Here is a 20597-nt window from a genome sequence, read left to right on the forward strand (position 1 = left end):
AGTGCAGTGGTTAGAGTGCATCACCAGGTTCAAGGTTGACTCAGCCTTCCATCCTTACAAGGTGGGTAAAATGAGGACCCAGATTGTTGAGGGCAAGAGGCTGACATTTGTAAACCGCTTAGAGAGGGCTGTAAAGCACTATGGAGCAGTATATAAGTCTAAGTGATATTCTTTCCTTCCTTCATCCGCTCTGCCACCCTAATTACGGGGCAACTTGTAAAGTTTGATATGACATTTCTGGTCCCGTTGCCTAGCCTGGAAGGTACTAATGATAAAAAGAAATTGAAAACACTTATATCCCTATCACTGCCTTAAACAATGCATGCTGGGAAAACTCACCTCTCCTACGGAGTTGGACAAGGCTTGGACAATCTTCTCATGAGCCGTAGCGACGACACTTTGACCATTGATCTCAATAATGCGATGCCCTACCCGGACCCCGCCTCTCTCTGCAATCCCACCTCGCATCAAGCTGCAGATCTGGATGGAGAAAAGGAGAGCTGTTCAATTAAATGGAAAAGGGGCAGTTAAATAATAGGAAGGTCTTCTTCTTAGCTATCACACTACAGAAATTAGGCATTTCCTTTGGTTGATGGATTCGGTCTTCTACCATCTACCAACTTTTACCACCTTCACCTCCTGCTTTCTAAAGGTGGACAAAGAGAGGGCAAAAATTACTCAACATTAGGAAGCTAAGATGATCTCAATGCAGGGGTGAAATGCTCCTGGTTCAGACCGGATCGCCCAATCCGGTAGCGATGGTGGCGGGTGGTTCGGTAGCAAAAATCCCTAACCCCCCCATGCCCAGCTGAGCTGTGCGATCATGAGAGGGTTTTTTTTTTTACGTTTAAAAGCATTTTTTCTTCGGCTGAAGAGGTTGTAAAAAAATGCTTTTAAAAGGCTCCTCTGGCGATACTAGCTGAATTGCCTGATCATCAGAGGCTTTTTTTCTTATAAAGGCAAAAAAAAAAACTTTTAAAAGAAAAAAAAGCCTCTGATGATCAGGCAACTCAGCTGGGATCGTCAGAGGAGCCTTTTAAAAGCATTTTTTCTACCAGCTCTTCGCTGAAGAGGTGGTAGAAAAAATGCTTTTAAAAGAAAAAAAAAGTTGGCCACGCCCACCCAATCACATTGCCACCCCTTCACCAAGCCATGCCCACAGAACTGGTAGTAACAAATTTTACATTTCACCACTGTCTCAACGGGCAATGCCAACCCAACATCAGTTAGGGAAGGAAGTTGCTGAAGTAGCAGCAGAGTTGATCTTAAAATTTCAGCATTTGCAAAGATGGTACCGGAAGCCATGAAATGGAGCACTGATAATGGAGCACTCGTTGGGTCACGAGACAGCTGCAAGTCAACAACCAAGATCGAAGATCCCCAAGGCCTCCACAAAGTCTGGCGATGGCTTCTTAGCCCAATCTAGAGCCCCTGATTGATCAGGACATGATCTCCCAGGTCCCAGCGCTCCACTGCCTCTCTCCTAATCAAACAGAAATTCTGATCGGCTCTCATCTGGTTCGTGAAGTAAAGGAGAACGATAGGGAATTCTCTCAGAGCCCCAGGATCCGTGTGCTTTTCAGTGTGTGCTTTCTCCAAAGGAAACACCACACTTCCTGTGAGTGCCAGCTGTAGAACAGTGTAGAAATGGTTGCCATGGGAATAGGTCCCTGTGCACACACAACGCGCATACAAATGGGCTTTAATTCCCGTTCTCGGATACATCCTGACTCCGAGAAACATTTTCTTTAAAAAGCTTTCTTAGGAAGTTGATACGGTGCACCAAATAGGTTTGAAGGTTTGAAGCAGGTTCCTGGAGAAAGTGGGTCTTCTCCCTGCCTGGCGTCCAATTTTGTTGACATTTGAGGTTCAAGAAGAAGAAGAAGAAGGTTAAAGAATGCGTGATTAAGGGGGCTAAGGATTCAGATTACCAGATACAGATGGACCCATGGAAAATACATGGTCAAAAGGCTTGGTTTTTACATTATATTAGAATTTGCAATTGTGTTTTGGGTTTGGTTGTTGTTGTTTTTTTTGCTTTTTTCTTTCTTTTTTTTCCCTTACTTTATATTAGTTGGTATTTGTTTTTATCTTCTTTTTAAAACATTTCAGCAAAAATCCTATTTAATAATAATAAAAAAAACCTGCCTGGCTTTTCTTGTTATTGTACTACTGCAAGAATTTTTTTAAAAAACGGTTTTGTTTATTTACAAGCCAAATATCCTTCGGACCCCCCCACCAAAAAAAAACCCAGTTTGGTCTATTACAACCCCCTCAGGGGTATTTCTCAGCACCCAGAGTCCTGTAGAAATCCCATCTTATTGCAAGACATCAATTTGAGGTTGCTGTGTAGAAGGAACAGCCGTGAAGAGAAAATTGTGGATTAGATTTCTGCACCAGCAGACAAAGCTGGTTTTCCTTAATCGTGAATATATGTTATAGCCACTAGATGGTACTAAGCGACAATTAAAAAGGGGCCTAGCGGATGATAAGACAATTCTGAAGCCATCTGGTGATTCTACAGTATATGGGTGGCCAAAGTTGCATAAGACTTCTGGCACAAACATCTGGAGTAGAAGCATCTCCTTTTAAATTTATAAATTATAAATGCTTCTTTGTCGGAAGGGGTTTTCCCCGCCGCCTTGAAAGAGGCGGTGGTGAGACCCCTCCTCAAGAAGCCTTCCCTGGACCCAGCTATTTTGGGTAACTATCGTCCAGTCTCCAACCTTCGCTTTGTGGCCAAGGTTGTGAAAATGTGGTTGCGTGGCAGCTTCCCGGTACCTGGATGAAGCTGTCTATCTAGACCCGTTCCAGTCCGGCTTCCGGTCCGGTCACAGTACGGAGACAGCTTTGGTCGCGTTGGTGGATGACCTCTGGAGGGCCAGGGACGGGGGTGTTCCTCTGCCCTGTCCTATTAGATCTCTCAGCGGATTTCGATACCATCGATCATGGTATCCTGCTGCACCGGTTGGAGGGATTGGGAGTGGGAGGCACCGTTTATCGGTGGTTCTCCTCCTATCTCTCCGACCGGTCGCAGACGGTGTTGACAGGGGGGCAGAGGTCGACCGCGAGGCGCCTCACTTGTGGGGTCCCTCAGGGGTCGATTCTATCGCCCCTCCTGTTCAACATCTACATGAAGCCGCTGGGCGAGGTCATCAGTGGTTTTGGGGTGAGTTATCATCTGTACGCTGACGATGCGCGGCTGTACTTTTCCACCCCGGACCACCCCAGCGAAGCTGTCAGTGCTGTCCCGGTGCCTGGAAGCCATACGGGTCTGGATGGGGAGAAACAGACTCAAGCTCAATCCCTCCAAGGCGGAGTGGCTGTGGATGCGGCACCCGGTTCAGTCAGCTGCAGCCGCAGCTGGCTGTGAAGCGGTTATTGGCCCCAACGGAGAGGGTGCGCAACTTGGGTGTCCTCTTGGATGGGCGGCTGTCGTTTGGCGGTCATTTGGTGGCCGTCTCCAAGAGGGCCTTCCACCAAATGCGCTTAGTGCGCCAGTTGCGCCCTTCCTTGACCGGGATGCCTTATGCACGGTCACTCATGCCCTCGTAACTTCCGCCTGGATTATTGCAATGCTCTCTACATGGGGCTGCCCTTGAAGTGCACCGGAGGCTGCAGTTAGTCAGAATGCAGCTGCGCGGGTAATAGTGGGAGCAACTCGTTGCTCCCATGTAACACCACTCCTGCGCAGTCTGCACTGGCTTCCTGTGGTCTTCGGGTGCGCTTTAAGATTTTGGTCACCACCTTTAAAGCGCTCCATGGCTTAGGACCCGGTACTTACGGGACCGCCTGCTGTTACCGTTGCCTCCCACCGACCCGTGCGCTCTCACAGAGGGCCTTCTCAGGTGCCGTCCGCCAAACAATGTCGGCTGGCGGCCCCAGGCAGGGCCTTCTCTGTGGGAGCTCCCACGCCTGGAATGAGCTTCCCCTGGTTTCGTCAAGTACCTGATCTTGGACCTTTCGCCGTGAGCTGAAAACGCACTTATTTATTCAAGCGGGACTGGCCTAAAATTTTATTGGGTTAAAATTTTATTGGGTTATTTATATTTTAATATTTTAATTTGTTTTAAATCTGGCCACTTTATAATATGTTTGTTTTAATTTCTTTTAATGTTGATATTGTGACTTTTTACTTGGCTGTACACCGCCCTGAGTCCTTCGGGAGAAGGGCGGTATAAAAATTGAATAAAATAAATAAATAAATAAAATAAAGGAGGAGGAGCCAGGAACCCCACCATCCTGTCCTGAAGAACCAAATATGAGCCTCCATGCCCCCATATACAGTAGGGCAGTGTTGGTGAACTGAAAAGGGGCTGCACATGCGCATACGCGCCCTAGAAACCAGAATATCATCTTCCCAGCGTGTGCATGCGCACCGAGCGGCTGCTCTTCCAGTTTCTGGTGCTCCCACATGTGAACCTGAGCTGGCCTGTGCACCTGAACCCAGAAAAGAAACGGGCAACAGCTCGTGTGCCCAGAGAGATGGGTCTGTGTGCCATTTCTGGCATGCATGCCATAGGTTCGCCATCACGGCAGTGGGGCTTCTCAATTTCCTTCAAATTGTAGCTTTCTTTAGGTAGGGTCCTTTCACGCTTCCTTTTCAGGAACCAACCGGATACCCTAGATGTGATCAAGAGCTTAAGGGACCTCCCAAGGTTACCTATATCAGGAGGTAGGGGAGAGAGAAATACGTGTGATGACCTTATGCCAATGCCACAATGTACATGATCTCAACAGAAAACATCAAGACATAATTGTGGCCATTGTATGATGACATCACTCAGGTAGGGAATCATTTTGGTGTCATGATAGTTGGCCATGGACCATGCTGGACCTTCTTTGATGCTCCCACATGCTTTATTCTTCCTCTCATGTGGGTGAATGTTACAAATACGATGACCAGACTTGGAATCTCTATCTGTTGTTCCTAATCAGGTCAGAATTGTAAGCCAAATGTGGATTTCTGAATTCTGACCTGTTTAGGGTCTAGGACTAAAACATCCCCTGAGCCCAACTGTTCCTTGACTTACTCTACCCACTGGAAAGAAAGTGGAGAAGACACCAGCTCTGTGTATCATCTGGGGGCTCATGGCAAGTCATTTGAAGGCATGAACATTTGTGAGGACACCTAGTTTCTGTGGCAGACTAACATGGCTTCTTTTCCAGGATTTGTCCACGAGGCAAGACAAGACACCCAAGTATTGGGCTGCCCTCTTCTGTTGAGGAAAAGTTGCTTTCCCAGCCCACTTTTCATAACCAGGATTGAGAGAATGAAGAGACTCACAATTCCGTTCTGTACACTGAAACCCAGCTGGTATTTCAGATCCGGGCGCTTGATTAAGACAGTGGTGACCGGAGGGCAACTGACAATGTTCAATTTCACTTGCGTCTGATTCTTAAGACCCTGCAGAAGAACACTCAATGTTAGTAATTATCTCATCAAGCAAAGCAAGTTAGACAAGATGGACATCCGGAATTGGCCAGAAGAAGGTTGGGAAAATCATGACATCACCACACCAAATGAGGCAACAGATGTAACTTATATCCTCTGCAGAATGTCACAATAGGCCTGGTGTCTGGGCTACTTTAAATGATCGTTAGGGATTCTCAACAAGTTGTCAGAACTCACCTGGATGGTAATTTTGTGGCTCAACATACATTACAAATTTGGTAAACAGGCTGAGATGGGTGTCAGAACCTAGCCAACATGTAAATATGGCAATAGGAGGAATTAATGTTGGAAGACAACTGGAGTCATTCCATCCTCCCAACTGACCAGCTGACACAAATAAGGACAGATGGGTACCTTAATTATTCCTTGGCAGGTTGCTAAAGGGAGTCCAACTAAACTGGTCCCATTAATGGACATAATCTGGTCTCCGATGCTGAGCTTTCCTGAACGGGCTGCCGGCCCTCCGTTCATCATATTAGCCAGGATGACCGTGGGCAAAATGGAACCCCAGCCAGACTCCACAACCACCACACCAAGGATCTCCCCCTTGTGTTTGGCGATCTGCAGCTGGAAGACAAAAGAGCAGAGAGAATGAAGGCTTGTGGAACCGCTGCAGAAACAGGAGGTGGTTTCTTCTCCAAAAGGACCTGCCCTCTGTCAGTGATAGTGATGCATAACCTCCAGAGAAATGCTGCAGGATGTTGCAAAACACCTTCCCTGCATGCTGAAGAAGTCCCGGCTGAATCAAGGTGCTATTTTCTTGAGAAGAAGACATGGTTGTTGTGGGAATCTAAAATGACTTCTTTTGGCTGCTCTAGGAAGGAACCAGGGCTCTTTCCAGAAAAATGTCGCGTTAAGGAAGGTGACTTCCATCCGGCCTTTGTTTGGCAAACATTTCCACCCGCATTCTCCTCCTCACTTTGCATTGTGACTCCTTCAAGGAAAACCTCGTCTATTATTGACCTTCTCTAATAATGCAAACAATGGTCAAAAACATGCACCAGGGAGCATGCGTGTTCTCTCCCTTGTCCTGAATCTGAGTAGATTACAATTTATTTACCCTTCCCCCAGTATTGATTTAAAATCCAATTTCCACCTGGCTTGTATATTTTGGCTTCGCTTCCCATTCCTTTGGCTGCTTTTCAACGTCCAAGCATATTGCTTATACACAGCCCGAGCTGTCAGGGTTATAGCGTTGACCTGCCTCGTGGTTTTATTTATGCAGCTAGTTTCAGGAGTAGGGTTTTCTCCTCTAAAATGACTTTTCAAGTATTAAACACCCTGGAACCTCCAAGGCCTCTTAAAAGAGATAAATGCGATAATTCACCACTTTGTTGTCTAAAAACAAAAAAAAAACAACCTGTCTGTCCGTCCATCCATCCATTGATCAATTGATCCAGCCAGCCAGCCAGCCAGCCATGCATCATCTATGGCATATATATGGCTACCCACCTCACAAAAATGACACTAAGTGGTGCACAACAATGAAACAAAGATGATATTCTGGATTTATGTCACTCAGATGTGGTAGCCCTGGTCAACATCTCAGTGAACTTAATTTCACTCTTCTATCCTGAAGGCTTAAAACCAGATTTGCAAATGACCTCTTGAAACTCCAGCTGTCACCTTATGTGTAAGGAAAGGTTGAAGGAGCTTCCAACGGTAAAAACTTCCCCACCACCAACCCCAAAATAACCCAGTTCAGAAAAAAGCAATCACCTCTTTGCAGTTCTCCGAGTTGGAGAAGTGAATCAAGTCATCGTTATACATTTCCTGGGTGTTGATGATGTCGCTGTATTCTTTCTGACTGAGATCTTCGGGGTTGATGCCATTGGCCCGGAGAAATTCCTGATAGGCCACGCTGAAAGCTTGTCCGATCGATTGAGCTATCAGCTGGGCCTTCAAGAGAAGGAGAAGGAAAGAGATCAGCAACTTTGGAGAGGAACAACATACTGGTTGGCCAACTGAAGAGATTGACGCATCCTATTCTTGAAACTGGTAGAATCCCCCATGGACAATGCTGTAGAAGTAGAATGTGCTTGGATGAAGACTTGTAGGAAAAACCACGGAACTTACTAAGCAAACCTTGCAGGACTGGCTAATAAGAACAGAATGATTGTCACAATTATTCAAGGTTGGGAGGTAAGACAAGACAAACAAACTCAAGGTGAGCAGCTTCAGTCACCTTCCTTAAGTAGAGATCACCTTAGTTTTTGGTCCTTCACCACCAACGCTACTTGGGAGTAAATGAATTTCTCTGTTTTTAAGATTTTGAAGCTTTCTTTCAACAAATATGTCTCCAGGAGTCCAGGAGACTAACAGGACAAATAAAAGAGGCTCCCTTTTCTCCCATAATGCATAATTGGGTTTGGAAATGGTATGTCTTCAGCTGTGGCGGCAGCCGTAGGATCAGACGCATTTCTAAGGCCATTAAACTCACTCTTGGAGTATCAGATTATCAGAGGCAATTAGCTCTAATGCGCTCTTGCAATAACCTAATTGATTAGACAATAAAAGACAACATATAATTCCACAATGTTGTGTAAGCTCTTATTCCAGATTCCTACTATAACCTCTGCTATTCTTTGAGATTTGTTATGTTCCCATAACTGCAAAGAGGTGTGCCATCCAGGGCTGAAATTATGGAATGTAGAGTCCTATCCCTGTGGAGAATATTGGACCAATATCTAGAAGGCTTCTATCCTGGCTAGAATTTATGGGAATTGGGGTCCAGAATATATTTAAAAAGCTAGGAGATCGATCGATCTGGAGGCCTGGAATTTATGGAGAGTTGGACACGAAAACATCTACAGGATTTGATGCTGCGGAGCTCCTTCTGCCCTTAGTCCTTCCCCTTTATTCCAATTTTTAAAATTCCAAGTTCTAGGTCAGTGTTTTTCAAGCTGGCTGGGGAATTGAAAAAAAAATTGTTCTAGGTCCGTGACGGTGAACCTATGGCACACATGCCACAAGTGGCACGTGGAGCCATATCTGTGGGCACGTGAGCGTTGCCTTAGCTCAGCACCAGCACACACCGCCCAGCTGATTTTCAGGCCTTCCGGGCCCACCAGAAGTCAGGAAACGGGCTGTTTCCAGCTCCAGAGGGCCCCCGGGGGGGGGGGGTAGGGAAGGCCATTTTCGCCCTCCCCAGGCTCCAAGAAAGCCTCTGGAGTCTGGGGAGGGCGAAAAACAGGCCTACCGGGCCCACTGTGCCATCACATGGCAAAAGTGTGGAAAGCATGGGGGGGTCATGTGCACATGGGGGGGGACACTGAATTATGGGTGTGGACACGCACATGTGCGCCCCCCCCCCCGTGCTCCCCCTGCTTTTGGCACACAATGGCAAAAAGGTTAGCCATCACTATTCTAGGTGTACCCATGGAGTGTTTTGACGTTCATAGAAGTAGGAGAGAAGGACAATTCATGGTTTTCAGCAGTTGGGTTCAACTCTGCCTTGGCCAAAAGTTGTGACATGGATATTTTTCAAAGTGAGGTCCTGATTGTTCACAATGGTATCTTGTGCGGAATTTCTGTGTGGTAATTTAAGATAGGAAAATAGGCAATTCTTGGCCACTAGATGTCATTACAGCAGAGACAGTATAAGTGTCTGTTGTGGGACATAACATGGACTTCTAATTTAAAAAGCATCTGTAAGAGGAACCAGAATTAAATGCTCACTGAAGCTCATTTAACATTATTCATCCTTCTGGTCACTATTCTGGAACCAAAACCCTAACTTTTAAAATTCAGATTCCTGTTCTGCAATCATATGATTTGACTTTTTAATATTTTAGCTCTTCTGCATCCCTTCTTCACCACCATAAAATATGGTGACTGAGGACCTGCAGCAAAGAGAGATCTGCACGAAAGTGTAAAAGAATTGCTCAGTTGGTTGCACACCTTCTTTATGTGAGGACCCCCTGCCTCCCCCACCCCCAGCATCTTGAATTTAGGAGGTGTGCAAGAAACATCTCCCTTGGAGAATCACCAACGGTCAAGTCAACACTGCAGGGTACGGATGAGGTTCACTCACATCCTCGGATTCGAAAACGTGGCAGATCATCTTGTACTGTTTCTTCCCTTCTTGCACCCCGGGGGTCGTCTCGATGCAATCCTGGGATGCTGACCGAGGCATTCGACGGCGGGCCATCAGGACCACGATGTTGCCGATGTCAGCAATGTAAGAGATGGTGCGCAGCGCGTGGTCCATCATGGTTTCCTAGAAGACGGGGACGAGAAAGCAAACGGTCCTTTGTCACTTGAGAAAGGTTGCTTTCGTTCCCAGTTAATGCAAATTAGTAATACCCCCCCCCCAAAAAAAAGGTTAAGAGAGGAAAAAATACAATACAAATAGTCCTTGACTTATAACAGTAAAGGAGCCTGGAATTTCCATCGTAAGTCGATTGTAAGTTGGGACACCCAAGTGTTTGGACCCAATTTACTCCTTTTTTTTTGAAGTGGTCATTAAACAAATCATTGTATTCCTATAGGGTTTTTTTTCCAGAAACCAGCTGAAAAGGCCAGAAACTGGCAAACGTAATAAATCACAGCTGCATCACTGCAGAACACTGCAACTGGCTGTAAGAGTGAGCCAGTAGCCAAGCACCCAAAATGGGGTCATCAGGTGACCCCAAGGATGTGTGCAGCCATTGGAACTCTGGAACCAACTCATAAGTAGCTTTTTAGATGGTTGCTACACAAGGACCGCCTCTATGGCAAAGTTGCAGTGGCTAACCACCCATGATTAATAGCCCTAATTCTAATAGGAACAACTGGGGTTCAGGCCCCATATTTCAAATCATGGGTAGGTCTGCCCGATGACCCCCTTTTCTGCCAATGCAAAACGAATAACAGAATGGCAGAGTTGGAAGCGGCCTTGGAGGTCTTCTAATCCAACCACCTGCCCAAGCATCTCAGACAAAGGGCTGTCCAGTCTCTTCTTAAAATCTCCAGTGATGGAGCACCTACAACTTCTGGAGGTAAGCTGTTCCATCGGTTAACTGTTCTTTATTAAATCATTGAATGTCACTTCACTCCTTGGGTAAACAACTCGACGCTTGCCTTGCCTTTCAGATGACATCCTGGGAGAATTGCCAGTCATCACACCTGAATGGAAAAGAAGGACACCCAGACTGCAACTCTTAGTGAGGATGCACTGAAACTGGCCAGGATCAATGACAGACGGAATTGATATTCTCGCGTTGTTTGACTTTTGTTCTTCGACTCTTCCCCAGGAGACTCCTCTAAGCATCAAAGTCAACAGAGGTCTGCAGAGAGCAACTTCTGATTCACCGTGGCAGGAAGGAAATTAATTTGTTCAGAGCTCTCCTAATACCTCCAGTCTTGCTTTTAGCTATGGTGGATCAGGCAGAAAGCAGACCATTGGTGTTTCTGCACTCACAGTGGCTTTCATTATTTACATGCAGCAATGAAATACATCTGCTGCATCGGCTAGCTTGCCCCATTACGGATTGTCGTTTTATTAAATACCCAGGAATAAACCCAGGGCTGCATGGCAGACACACACAGACCTTTTCTATAATGACTCAAATGGCTGTCTGTCTGGGAAAACCTACAACCAGAATGTAGAGTGAGATGCTTGAAGAGAGAAGTCACTTTTCCAGGCCTGGGGGAACAGCAGAGAAAACCCTTGTTTAGCAACTGTCTCCAACAGTGACTGCAGTCATGATGGGGATGAAAAACAGTCACTCTGCAGCCCATTCTTGCTTTTACTAGCTTTGCAGGTCTGTAAAATGAAAGGCAGCTGAATTTGGCTCATAAGCACCGTGTCAGCTTTGGAAGCCATATTAAGCCAGAAGCTTCCATGCTGCCATCTTCTCATGTGTAGGAAAGTAGGGGGGGGGGAGTAGAGGGGTTGTCTTCAGATCTAATAGCATTCTTCTTGTCGGTCAAGGTCAGGCTGATCCTGCATCTGGAGGAGGAGTGGCCGGAGTGCTATCTCGAGATGGGATGGTTGGCGATTGGAGCATGTGATCGACTGAGGAGTGAGAGGATGGTTTTGGGGGTTTTGATTTACTAAGGGAAAATCCAGACCTCTCAGATTTAGGTTTTCCAAGATGTGCCAGTTTACCTATCCTAGTAAATAGAACTCTGAAAGATGCTTCCTTCGGAGTTTTTACTGGGAGTTGTTTTTTTGTTTTTGTTTTCTGGAATGCTGACACACCGTTCGGACAAGAACAAAGATTTCAAAATCTCTGTTTTGGCTTATGGGATTGTGATTGAGGAAGAAATGTAAATATATGAAGAAAACCAAAAATGTAATTGGCCGAGGGGTTACAGGACATGGGAGTGGTTTGGAAAGCGTGTTCAAGAACCTTTCTAAAATAAAATGCAAGGAATCTTCTCTTGGCCAAAAGCTCAGATCAGAGCATTTTCCCCAGCCTTTCTCCATCTGATTTCAACTCTCAAGGATTCTCAGGAGAAGGCCACGCTGGATGGAGAATTCCTCCGATGAAGATCCAAAGATCCAAACTTCATCTGGAATGAGAGAGGGCAGCTATCCTAAAGCCAATCTGCCTTTTGACAAAGTCACAGCTAAGGTTGGGTAGGGAGAGGGTCTCTTCTACCTTCTCTTCCCTCCATTTTTCCTGTCCAACCAACCAACAGAATGGCAGAAGAAAAAGAGTTAGCTCTTCGAGGACATCTGAATGCAACGCTTGCAGAAACATCGCAGAGATTAGACTTTGACCCATCAAAATTATTTCAGGGCCCTGTGATTAATGCTGCAGTGATGGGACTATTTCAGTGGTGAAATCTAAATTTTTTTGCTACCGGTTCTGTGGGCATGGCTTGAGGGTGTAGTATGGCTTGGGCATGGCAGGGGAAGGAGATTGCAAAATCTCCATTCCCTCCCCACTCTGGGACCAGCCAGAGGTGGTATTTGCCAGTTCTCCAAACTGCTCAAAATTTCTGCTACCGGTTCTCCAGAACCTGTCAGAACCTGCTGGACTGTTTGCTTACCTGGGTGTCTGCATTAAGAACTTTGATCCTCTGGGTGGAGATGAACAAGTCCACCTCTGTCAAAGCATGGACATCCCCTTCAGAAGTCTAAAAAAAGACAGAGAGTAGTAAATTCACTTAAAGAATGTTCTGGAAATAGTCGGTTCCTCACAGACTACTTCTGACATGATGGGACATACAACAGGCACACTCAACGACTTACTGTGACACAGAACAACTATTTGGAATGGTTAATTTTCAAAAAAAGACATGCAAAGCTTCAACGGTACAAATTAACTTTCCAGTTTCGGAGTTCTGCCTTTACCAAAGATGGGATACAAGGCAAGAGAGATTCCAAATCGGAAGTTTTGCTTCTATGGTAATGATCTCCAGCAGGAATGATTATATTAATTTTCTGAAACCCAGAAAACGTTTTAAAGATCAAGTGGAGACTTATTCCACAGAGGTTTAGGGTAACCACCATACTTATGAATCACACATTTTGGCTGGCTTTCCTCCTTGAGACCAACAATGGGCAGCTATGGGACTTGTTGGATCTACTCTGATTTATTTTTGCCTTTATTAAAAACCCAAAATTCATGTATGATGCCTAAAGTAGGAGTTTAGCGTTAAGGATCAAGCTCCATTCAGTATTTTTTTCCCCAGCAGCCGTTTCGCTCCAAAATCCATTCTTGGTTCTTTTCCTCCCACGCTTCGATCAAGCTAATCTTTAGAACCAAGGCAAGCTGACCTTAAGAAAAGAAAAGCTGGGCTGGCAGACCGAAGAGACACCATTGTGAAATGAAAATAAACCATGACTGTTCCTCTGAGCCATTTCTGCTACCGAGGGAACCAACAGAAAGAAACTTTTGCCAAAGAAAAATATTATGTTTATTGAAGCATAGCGAAAATTGAAAAGGAAAGGGGGGAAAAAAGTCCAAGTAGCACGGAGAAGACGTGGGGGAAAATGGAAAGTTCTCCCTCCAACCAGACAGATACATTTTAGGAAGGTTCATACGGACATAAACACAAAAGATTCGTATTACGGTTTCATGAACTTCCACACAGAGAAGCCACAACGGGATGCACAAGGACCATTAAAGAAGGAGATGAAAAAGCCGAAAGCAATCCAAAATGTGAAACAGACATTAGAATTCAAGAAAAACAGTTTACACACCGCTTTTTTCTTGATTTTAGCTGCCTTTTGCATCCTCTTGGGGGGAACGAGAAGCATTAAAAATAAATAAATAATACATAAATCAAAGGGAAACAGACAAATGCATAAAAGGAGACGGGGAAGAGAAGAGGGGGGAAAACCATCTTAGGGAGTTAGCAAAATATTTTGGAAATCCCTCCTTTCGGGGATGCCAAATATTTCAAATGGGAATTTAGCGGAAGGGTATCCTGGGTGTGAGGGGCCCCGGGGGCACCATTCTGAGGATGAAGCGAGCATTTCAGAGGAAGGCAAAACTCACTGTTCTTTTGACTTCTTCTCAAACATCCACTGATGATCTTATTTCCCTAGAAGAGCTTTGCTTGCTTTTGATAAACCAGAATGGCAGGCTTTATAGGACAGGAGTCTCCAAACTTGGCAACTTTAAGACTTATGGACTTCAAATCCACAAGTCTTAAAGTCCACAAGTCTTAAAGTTTGGTGGCTCCGATTCTAGAACATTGAATACAGTGATGGGGATTCTGCCAGTTCGCATCACTTCAGGAGAACCGGTTGTTAACTTTCTGAGCAGTTTGGTGAACTGGTTGTTGGAAGAAATCATTAGGGCAGACAACCGGTTGTTAAATTACTTGAATCCCACCACTGATTAAATAGGACAGCCACCTGTGAGATTAGACCAAGCCGAACCACCAAAGCCTGTGAGATATTTACAGAGAATATTCTTTTGGGGAATATTCTATTATAATAATTATTTGAAAGTTATTGGCCACCCAACTCTAGTGATGCTCAGTGGAAGAATTCAAGGGTCCTAGGGCAGAACATGGCCACATGCATTGCAACTAAGAAAGATGTGATTGTCCCCCAAAATAGCGACCATATCCAGTGTCTTCTCCAGGAATCCAGAAAACCTACTAGAACATATTTTTGTTGTCATATTGTCTTGTATTTCTCCAATCTCATTGAGAATCAGTTACAGAGGGGACAGGGAGAAGGACAGCATCACAGCCTTACAACACAAGTGTGTTAGATAGTGCCAAGAGGGGAAGAGATGGCATTCCATATATTCTTAAAAAACAGGTTGAACTGAATCATGCTTCCATGACCATCAGGGTGAGTGGTTGGTTACGGAAAGGGAAGCAGACTCGTCCACAGAATTAGGATCAGTGTATCTAATTGGACTTAGGAAATATGGGGACGATGTTATCTTCCTACATATCTTACATATCCTTACATAAGAAAATCTACAGCTGTCTCATCCAGCTTGTCACTTTCTAGAAAGGTTAGGTTGAAATGTTGTCACATACGTTTTCACACTTTGCAAAACCACCACCTATAATAAAACGAACCTGAATTTTGACTATATTTCGAACACTTATTAGAAATCCCTTTATACATTTTCACTAGTCTATCTGGGGTCAAGTACCAATGATACATCATTTTATAAAGGTTTTCTTTCAAACTATAATTTAATGTAAATTTTAGCCCATTCGTCCATACATTCTCCCATTGATCTAGCATTATATTCTACCCAAGGAATTTTGCCCATTTTACTATACGCTCTTTAGTATATTCATCTTCTAGGTTCATCTTGAATAACATTTTATGTGCTTTAGAAATCAAGGGGTCATCTCCAGAACATAAATTAATGTCCCATTCTGATTTAATTCTGATTTAGAGCTGTATCAGCAATAGCCCTTAGACTTATATACCGCTTCACAGTGCTTTACAGTCCTTCTCTAAGTGGTTTACAGAGTCAGCCTCTTGACCCCGACAATCTGGATCCTCATTTTACCCACCTCGGAAGGATGGAAGGCTGAGTCAACCTGGAGCCTGGTGAGATTCGAACTGCCAAATTGCAGGCAGCAGAAATAGCCTGCAATACTGTACTCTAACCACTGTGCCACCATGGCTCATTACCCACCCAGATCCCTGAACCTAGTCTCGATGATGATCTCAAAGCCCTTGGAAAGCTCTTGTCCGTATTGATTGTCTACAGCAGGGATGTCCAAACTTGGCCCCTTGAAGAGTGGTGGACTTCAACTCCCAGAGTTCTCCAGCCAGCAACTTGCTCATATTTATAACTCATGCTGTCTGGGGAATTCTGGGAGTTGAAGTCCATCACTCTTCAAGAGGCCAGGTTTGGACACCCCTGGTCTACAGCAAGGGAATCCATGCATTCACCAAGGAGAACCTGTGTTTTTAACTCTTGAAAATCTAATCATCAAGGTTTTTGGTCCTTCCCACCCTACCTTGACACGGCTCACTGCTTCTTGGGCTTGCATCATCCGGATGTTTTTGGAAGGGTTGCGTTCGGAGAGCAACTGGGTCGAACCCAAGTAATTGGCTGCGAAGATGATGCCATCAATGAGGTCCTCAGGCTCGCAAGGACCTGGAACTAAAAACAGAGAAGAGGTAATTATGTCTGAAGCAGAAGCAGCCAAAGAGGAAGAATGAGCTACAAGGGAATCTTGGTGGCGCATGATTAGAGTGCAGCATTGCAGGCAAACTCTGCCCACCACCAGGAGTTCGATCCTGACCAGCTCAAGGTTGACTCAGCCTTACATCCTTCTGAGGTGGGTAAAACAAGGACCCAAATTGTTGGCGGCAAATATGGTGACTCTGTAAACTGCTTACAGAGGGCTGTAAAACACTATGAAGCAGTATATAAGTCTAGGTGCTATTGGTATAAATCCTATGCCTTCTTTTTTTAATAGACATTAATTAATTAATTATAATTAATTCATAGACATTTTGTACCTTTGTTCTGGATAACAAATACAAAGTCACTTTTTTGTTTTATTAAAATTATCAGTGTAAAGAATAGCACAAATGATCAAACTCATCTGACTCAAGTTCTGTTCTTGCTTATTTCCACTAAACCTGTGGCTATAAGACCCCGAGTCTCAATTAAGAAGAGATCCTTAAGAAAGTCATAAAATGGAGAACGTGCAATCTTGGGATGGCTTGAAGCTTGATTTTCTTTTTTTCTTCTTTCTTTCTTTCTTTCTTTCTTTCTTTCTTTCTTTCTTTCTTTCTTTCTTTCTTTCTTTCTTTTTTGCACACTGACAGATCATCTTGCCATCATCTCAAAGATTGTTACAAGGCAAGGAAATTTCTTCCCTTTAACAATACAACAGTAGAAATAGGGACGCTCGCTGCAGCAGCAGCCACCAAACGCTGTTCTCATAAGGAGAAAACCAAAATAAAATCCCAAGGAAGAGACGTGGTAAATGAAGAGACAGATTCCAGCTGGCTCTGCGAATAGGTTCCTGAAAATACATATTTTCCCCTCTCTTAAACTCACAACAAGACCAGGGCTTGTTCCTATGCGAGGCACATGTTTTTCCCCAAGGAAAAATAACAGCGCAAGAAATTCCCCCGTTGCTTAGCTGGTTATTGTTCCTGTTAATTTAAGCATGTCAAGATTAGAAGGAGAGGAACAGCAGCATTCAGCTCCATTTGACTCGGGGTTTACTAGTTTTCTAAAAGTCCTTTGCAGGAGAATATCGCTTGGCACTGATCGCTTCAAAAACAGCTGGTCTGGGCAGCTTGAGAGCCCCGTGTCAATGGGAAGGCAGGAACCGGGAGGCATTGTCGAGAATCAAAGTACTGCATCGCAAAGAAAAAGGAGAGCCGGACCAAGCTATGGCTGATACCATCCAAGGAAATCAGTTGCTAGGGAGGTTGGTAGGCCTCATCCTGAGCTTGAGAACACTTTATTTGCTGGTTGGTTGGTTGCATTTATAGATGTCAAATCCTGGAACGCATGGCGGAGTGAAGAAGTGGTGAGGAAGCTCAAAGCCTTAAGTTTTTTCTCATTTAAGACTCTTTCTAGGCCACCTTCATGATGAGCAGGAAGCTTAAACGAACGAAGGTATCTTAGTCTGGGGCTAAAATGAGACCTGAGGAGAGGCTTTTAAACCGAGCTGTTTGGGAGAAATGCACTTCACACTCAAGATGGCACCCCCTAGAAGTCCTTGTTGACCCAAGCATCAGGCTCCCTTTTTCATTGGATGGAGGCAATCAAAGATCTCTGAAGATCACAAGTTCCAAAGAGAAGCAAGCCTTCCCAAAGGACTTGGGAAATTAAAACCATTCTTCCCACCCAAACCATGGGAACTGATGAAGCAAAAAGTGTGGCATTTTTACCAAACTATTTGGGTGAGTTTTATCGGGGGGCAGGGGATTCTAGAAGACATTTACTGATTCTGGCCAAGCTGTGTTCCAGGATCGGGAGAGATCTTCATCCAAGGACCTCCACCACAATGGAAACAGGTGGCTGCAGCACTGGGGCTTCCTTCCAATCTAGGCAGCCCTTTCCTCAATTATCTTCTCGGGGAGGGGGGGGGGAGAAATGAGAGGTTTTCCTTCAGCCAACTTTAACAATAGATATAAATTCTCTAGCGTTGCAAATGAGACATGGGTGAAGCGAAGCATGCTACAAACCACAAGGTTCTCAGCAAAGATCAATCAGAGAAATACATTTAAATTTCATTAGGCCACATGCCTGCGCCAGTTATTAAAGTAATATTTAAGCACCCTGGCTGTGAGGGATACCGAGCATTGGTCTGAACCCCCTTTCGCTGGGAGACTTCTGAAAAAGCCAGTTTATTTGATGAACGGTTACATTAAGAGCTAGTCTTTGGGAAAAAGAATCATCGCTCTTGAGAACTTTCTACATTCCAAGAGAATCTTTTTAGCTTATGGTTGAACTGGGGAGTTCTTGGTGCTCTCTCTTGGTGGGTTATTTGCTTGTAGGCGACTCATGACCCCGCTAGGGAACATCATCAATCCTCCCACTGTACTTGGGCTTGTTAGGATTTCCTCACCGTATTTCTTAGAGGCATAAACGTTGTAAGCAGAAGGGAGTCCTTACCATCGACAAAGCTCGGGAAAGACGGTGCCTTCTTGGTCTGTGTGGGATATAAAAATAATAAAGAGTGATTGATCATCTTGAATCTTAATATCATGCCAGACAAGGAAGCTGTTTCTCTCTCTCTCTCTCTCTCTCTCTCTCTCTCTCTCTCTTTGTTTCTCTCTCTCCCTCCCCCTATCTCCCTCTCTCTCCTCTCTCTCTCTCTCTCTCCTCCTTTCTGTCTCTTTCCCTCTCCCCCTCCCTCCCTTTCTCTCTCTCTCTCTTTCTCTCTTTGTTTCTGTCTCTGTCTCTCCCCCTCCCTCCCCCCTCTCTCTCTTTGTTTCTCTCTCCCCCACCTCCCTCTCTTTCTTTCTTTCTCTCTCTCTCTCCCTCTTGTGTCTGTTTCTGTCTCTTTCCCTCTCCCCCTCCCTTTCTCTCTCTCTCTTTCTCTCTTTGTTTCTGTCTCTGTCTCTCTCTCTCCCTCCCTCCCTCTCTTCCTCTCTCCCTCTCCCCTCTTTCTTTCTTTCTCTCTCTTTCTTTCTCTCTCCTCCTCCCTCCCCTCTCTCCCTCCCTCCCCTCTCTCTTTGTTTTTCTGTCTCTCTGTGTGTGGGTCTTTCTCCCTCCCTCCCCTGCCCCTGCCCCTTTCCCTCTCCCTCCCTCCCTCCCTTTCTCTCTTTTTTTCTCTGTCTCTGTCTCTCTCATCTATTTGTTATTAATAGATAACATTACACTTCTGTTTTGATCAATTTCGTTCCCACTGTGCCTCCCTTCCACCCCCACCCCCGTGAGTGGTACATCCTACATCTACACACACAAACACAGGTGCAGGGGGACCAACAATATTTTGCTAGTTTGGAACAGCACAAAACAGAGAGGAGAAAAAAGAGAGGTCTACTTAGATTCTAGGACTTGCCTCCAGCATATTATTGTTGTCGATTGGCCCATTGAGATCACAGCGTTGTTGCTTCCTGGGTTGTTCTAAGCCATTACATACCTACAAAGGAGAGAGAGAGAGAGAGAGAGGGAGGGAGGGAGAGAGGGAGAGAGAGAGAGACCATGGTGATCAATAATGTAGGAGGAAGAGAATCAATGCTAACAACATTTATCACTGCCTCTCGTCAGTGAGTTTTATTGCTCCTGCTGTGGAAATAAGAACTGATTTATGCGTTGACTGGTTGGGCAGCGCAAGAAAGATTTAAGTTTCTATCAAGCGCTTGGATAGATGGTTGTTACCAGTAGTTCTGAATTCCATATTTCCCCATGGATTTTTTGAATGGATGCTGGAGCAGTTCACAGGGTGACACAGCCCACAATCTCTTTGGGAAGGAGCAAATTAAAGTGTGGGTCCCCAATGTCAAGGAGGGATACACCATGGAGTTACTTTTGCTTGGCAAGGCACACGATCGATGGAGGTCCTTCCCTCCCGAGTCATCCATCTCTCTATAAGGCGAGGAATTGTTTCCTATAACCACTCCTCTTGTGTGAAGGAGGATTTTCAACCATGGTTGTGTGAACACATCTAGCAGTGCCCCAGAACAATTGCCATCTGTGATGGACCACAGGTAATCCTCAATTTACAACTGCAATCAGGACTTCTGTCCCTGTTAAGTGAGCCTTGCCTGATTTACAATCCTTGCCCCCCACCCATGGTCATTAAACAAATCCAGCTTCCCCCATTGACACTGCTTGTTGGAAGCCCCTGGGAAGGTTGCAAATGGTGACTGCACAGTCATGTCATAAATGTGCCATTGTGCATTTTGATCATGTGAATGCATCAGCCATTAAGTGCAAGACCACTCATAAGTCACTGTTGTCAGCACTGTTGTAACTTTGGTCACTAAACGAATGGTTATAAGAGCGGCAGTTATGGGAACTGTGGGGCACAGTGGTTAGGGAGCAATACTGCAGGCTACTTCTGCTGACTGCTGGATGTCTGCAATTTGGTAGATCGAATCTCACCAGGCTCAAGATTGACTCAGCCTTCCATCCTTCTGAGGTGGGTAAAATGAGGACCCAGATCATTGGGGGCAAGAGGCTGACTCTGTAAACCACTTAGAGAGGGCTGGAAAGCACTATGAAGCAGTAAATAAGTCTAAGTGCTATTGCTATTACTGTAAGTCAAGGATGACCTCTTGAGATAACAAGGGGGCACC

The 20597-nt window shown here is 45.0% G+C and overlaps 1 protein-coding gene across 2 annotated transcripts in view; it reads right to left on the reverse strand.

Moving 5' to 3' along the window:
* Positions 1-20597, reverse strand: part of APBA2 (amyloid beta precursor protein binding family A member 2) — a 70084-nt gene that overhangs the window by 1359 nt on the left and 48128 nt on the right. For both annotated transcript variants that reach the window (XM_058156494.1, XM_058156495.1), the window contains exons 3-11: positions 19358-19438; positions 18466-18502; positions 15839-15984; positions 12437-12523; positions 9489-9674; positions 7175-7354; positions 5810-6022; positions 5288-5407; positions 340-480 (exon numbers count right to left, since the gene is read on the reverse strand). In XM_058156494.1, coding sequence (XP_058012477.1) covers positions 340-480; positions 5288-5407; positions 5810-6022; positions 7175-7354; positions 9489-9674; positions 12437-12523; positions 15839-15984; positions 18466-18502; positions 19358-19438 — 1191 coding nt within the window. The remainder of the gene's footprint in view (positions 1-339; positions 481-5287; positions 5408-5809; positions 6023-7174; positions 7355-9488; positions 9675-12436; positions 12524-15838; positions 15985-18465; positions 18503-19357; positions 19439-20597) is intronic.

This window comes from Ahaetulla prasina, chromosome 13 (assembly GCF_028640845.1).
Source record: "Ahaetulla prasina isolate Xishuangbanna chromosome 13, ASM2864084v1, whole genome shotgun sequence".
Taxonomy (NCBI): Eukaryota; Metazoa; Chordata; class Lepidosauria; order Squamata; family Colubridae; genus Ahaetulla; species Ahaetulla prasina.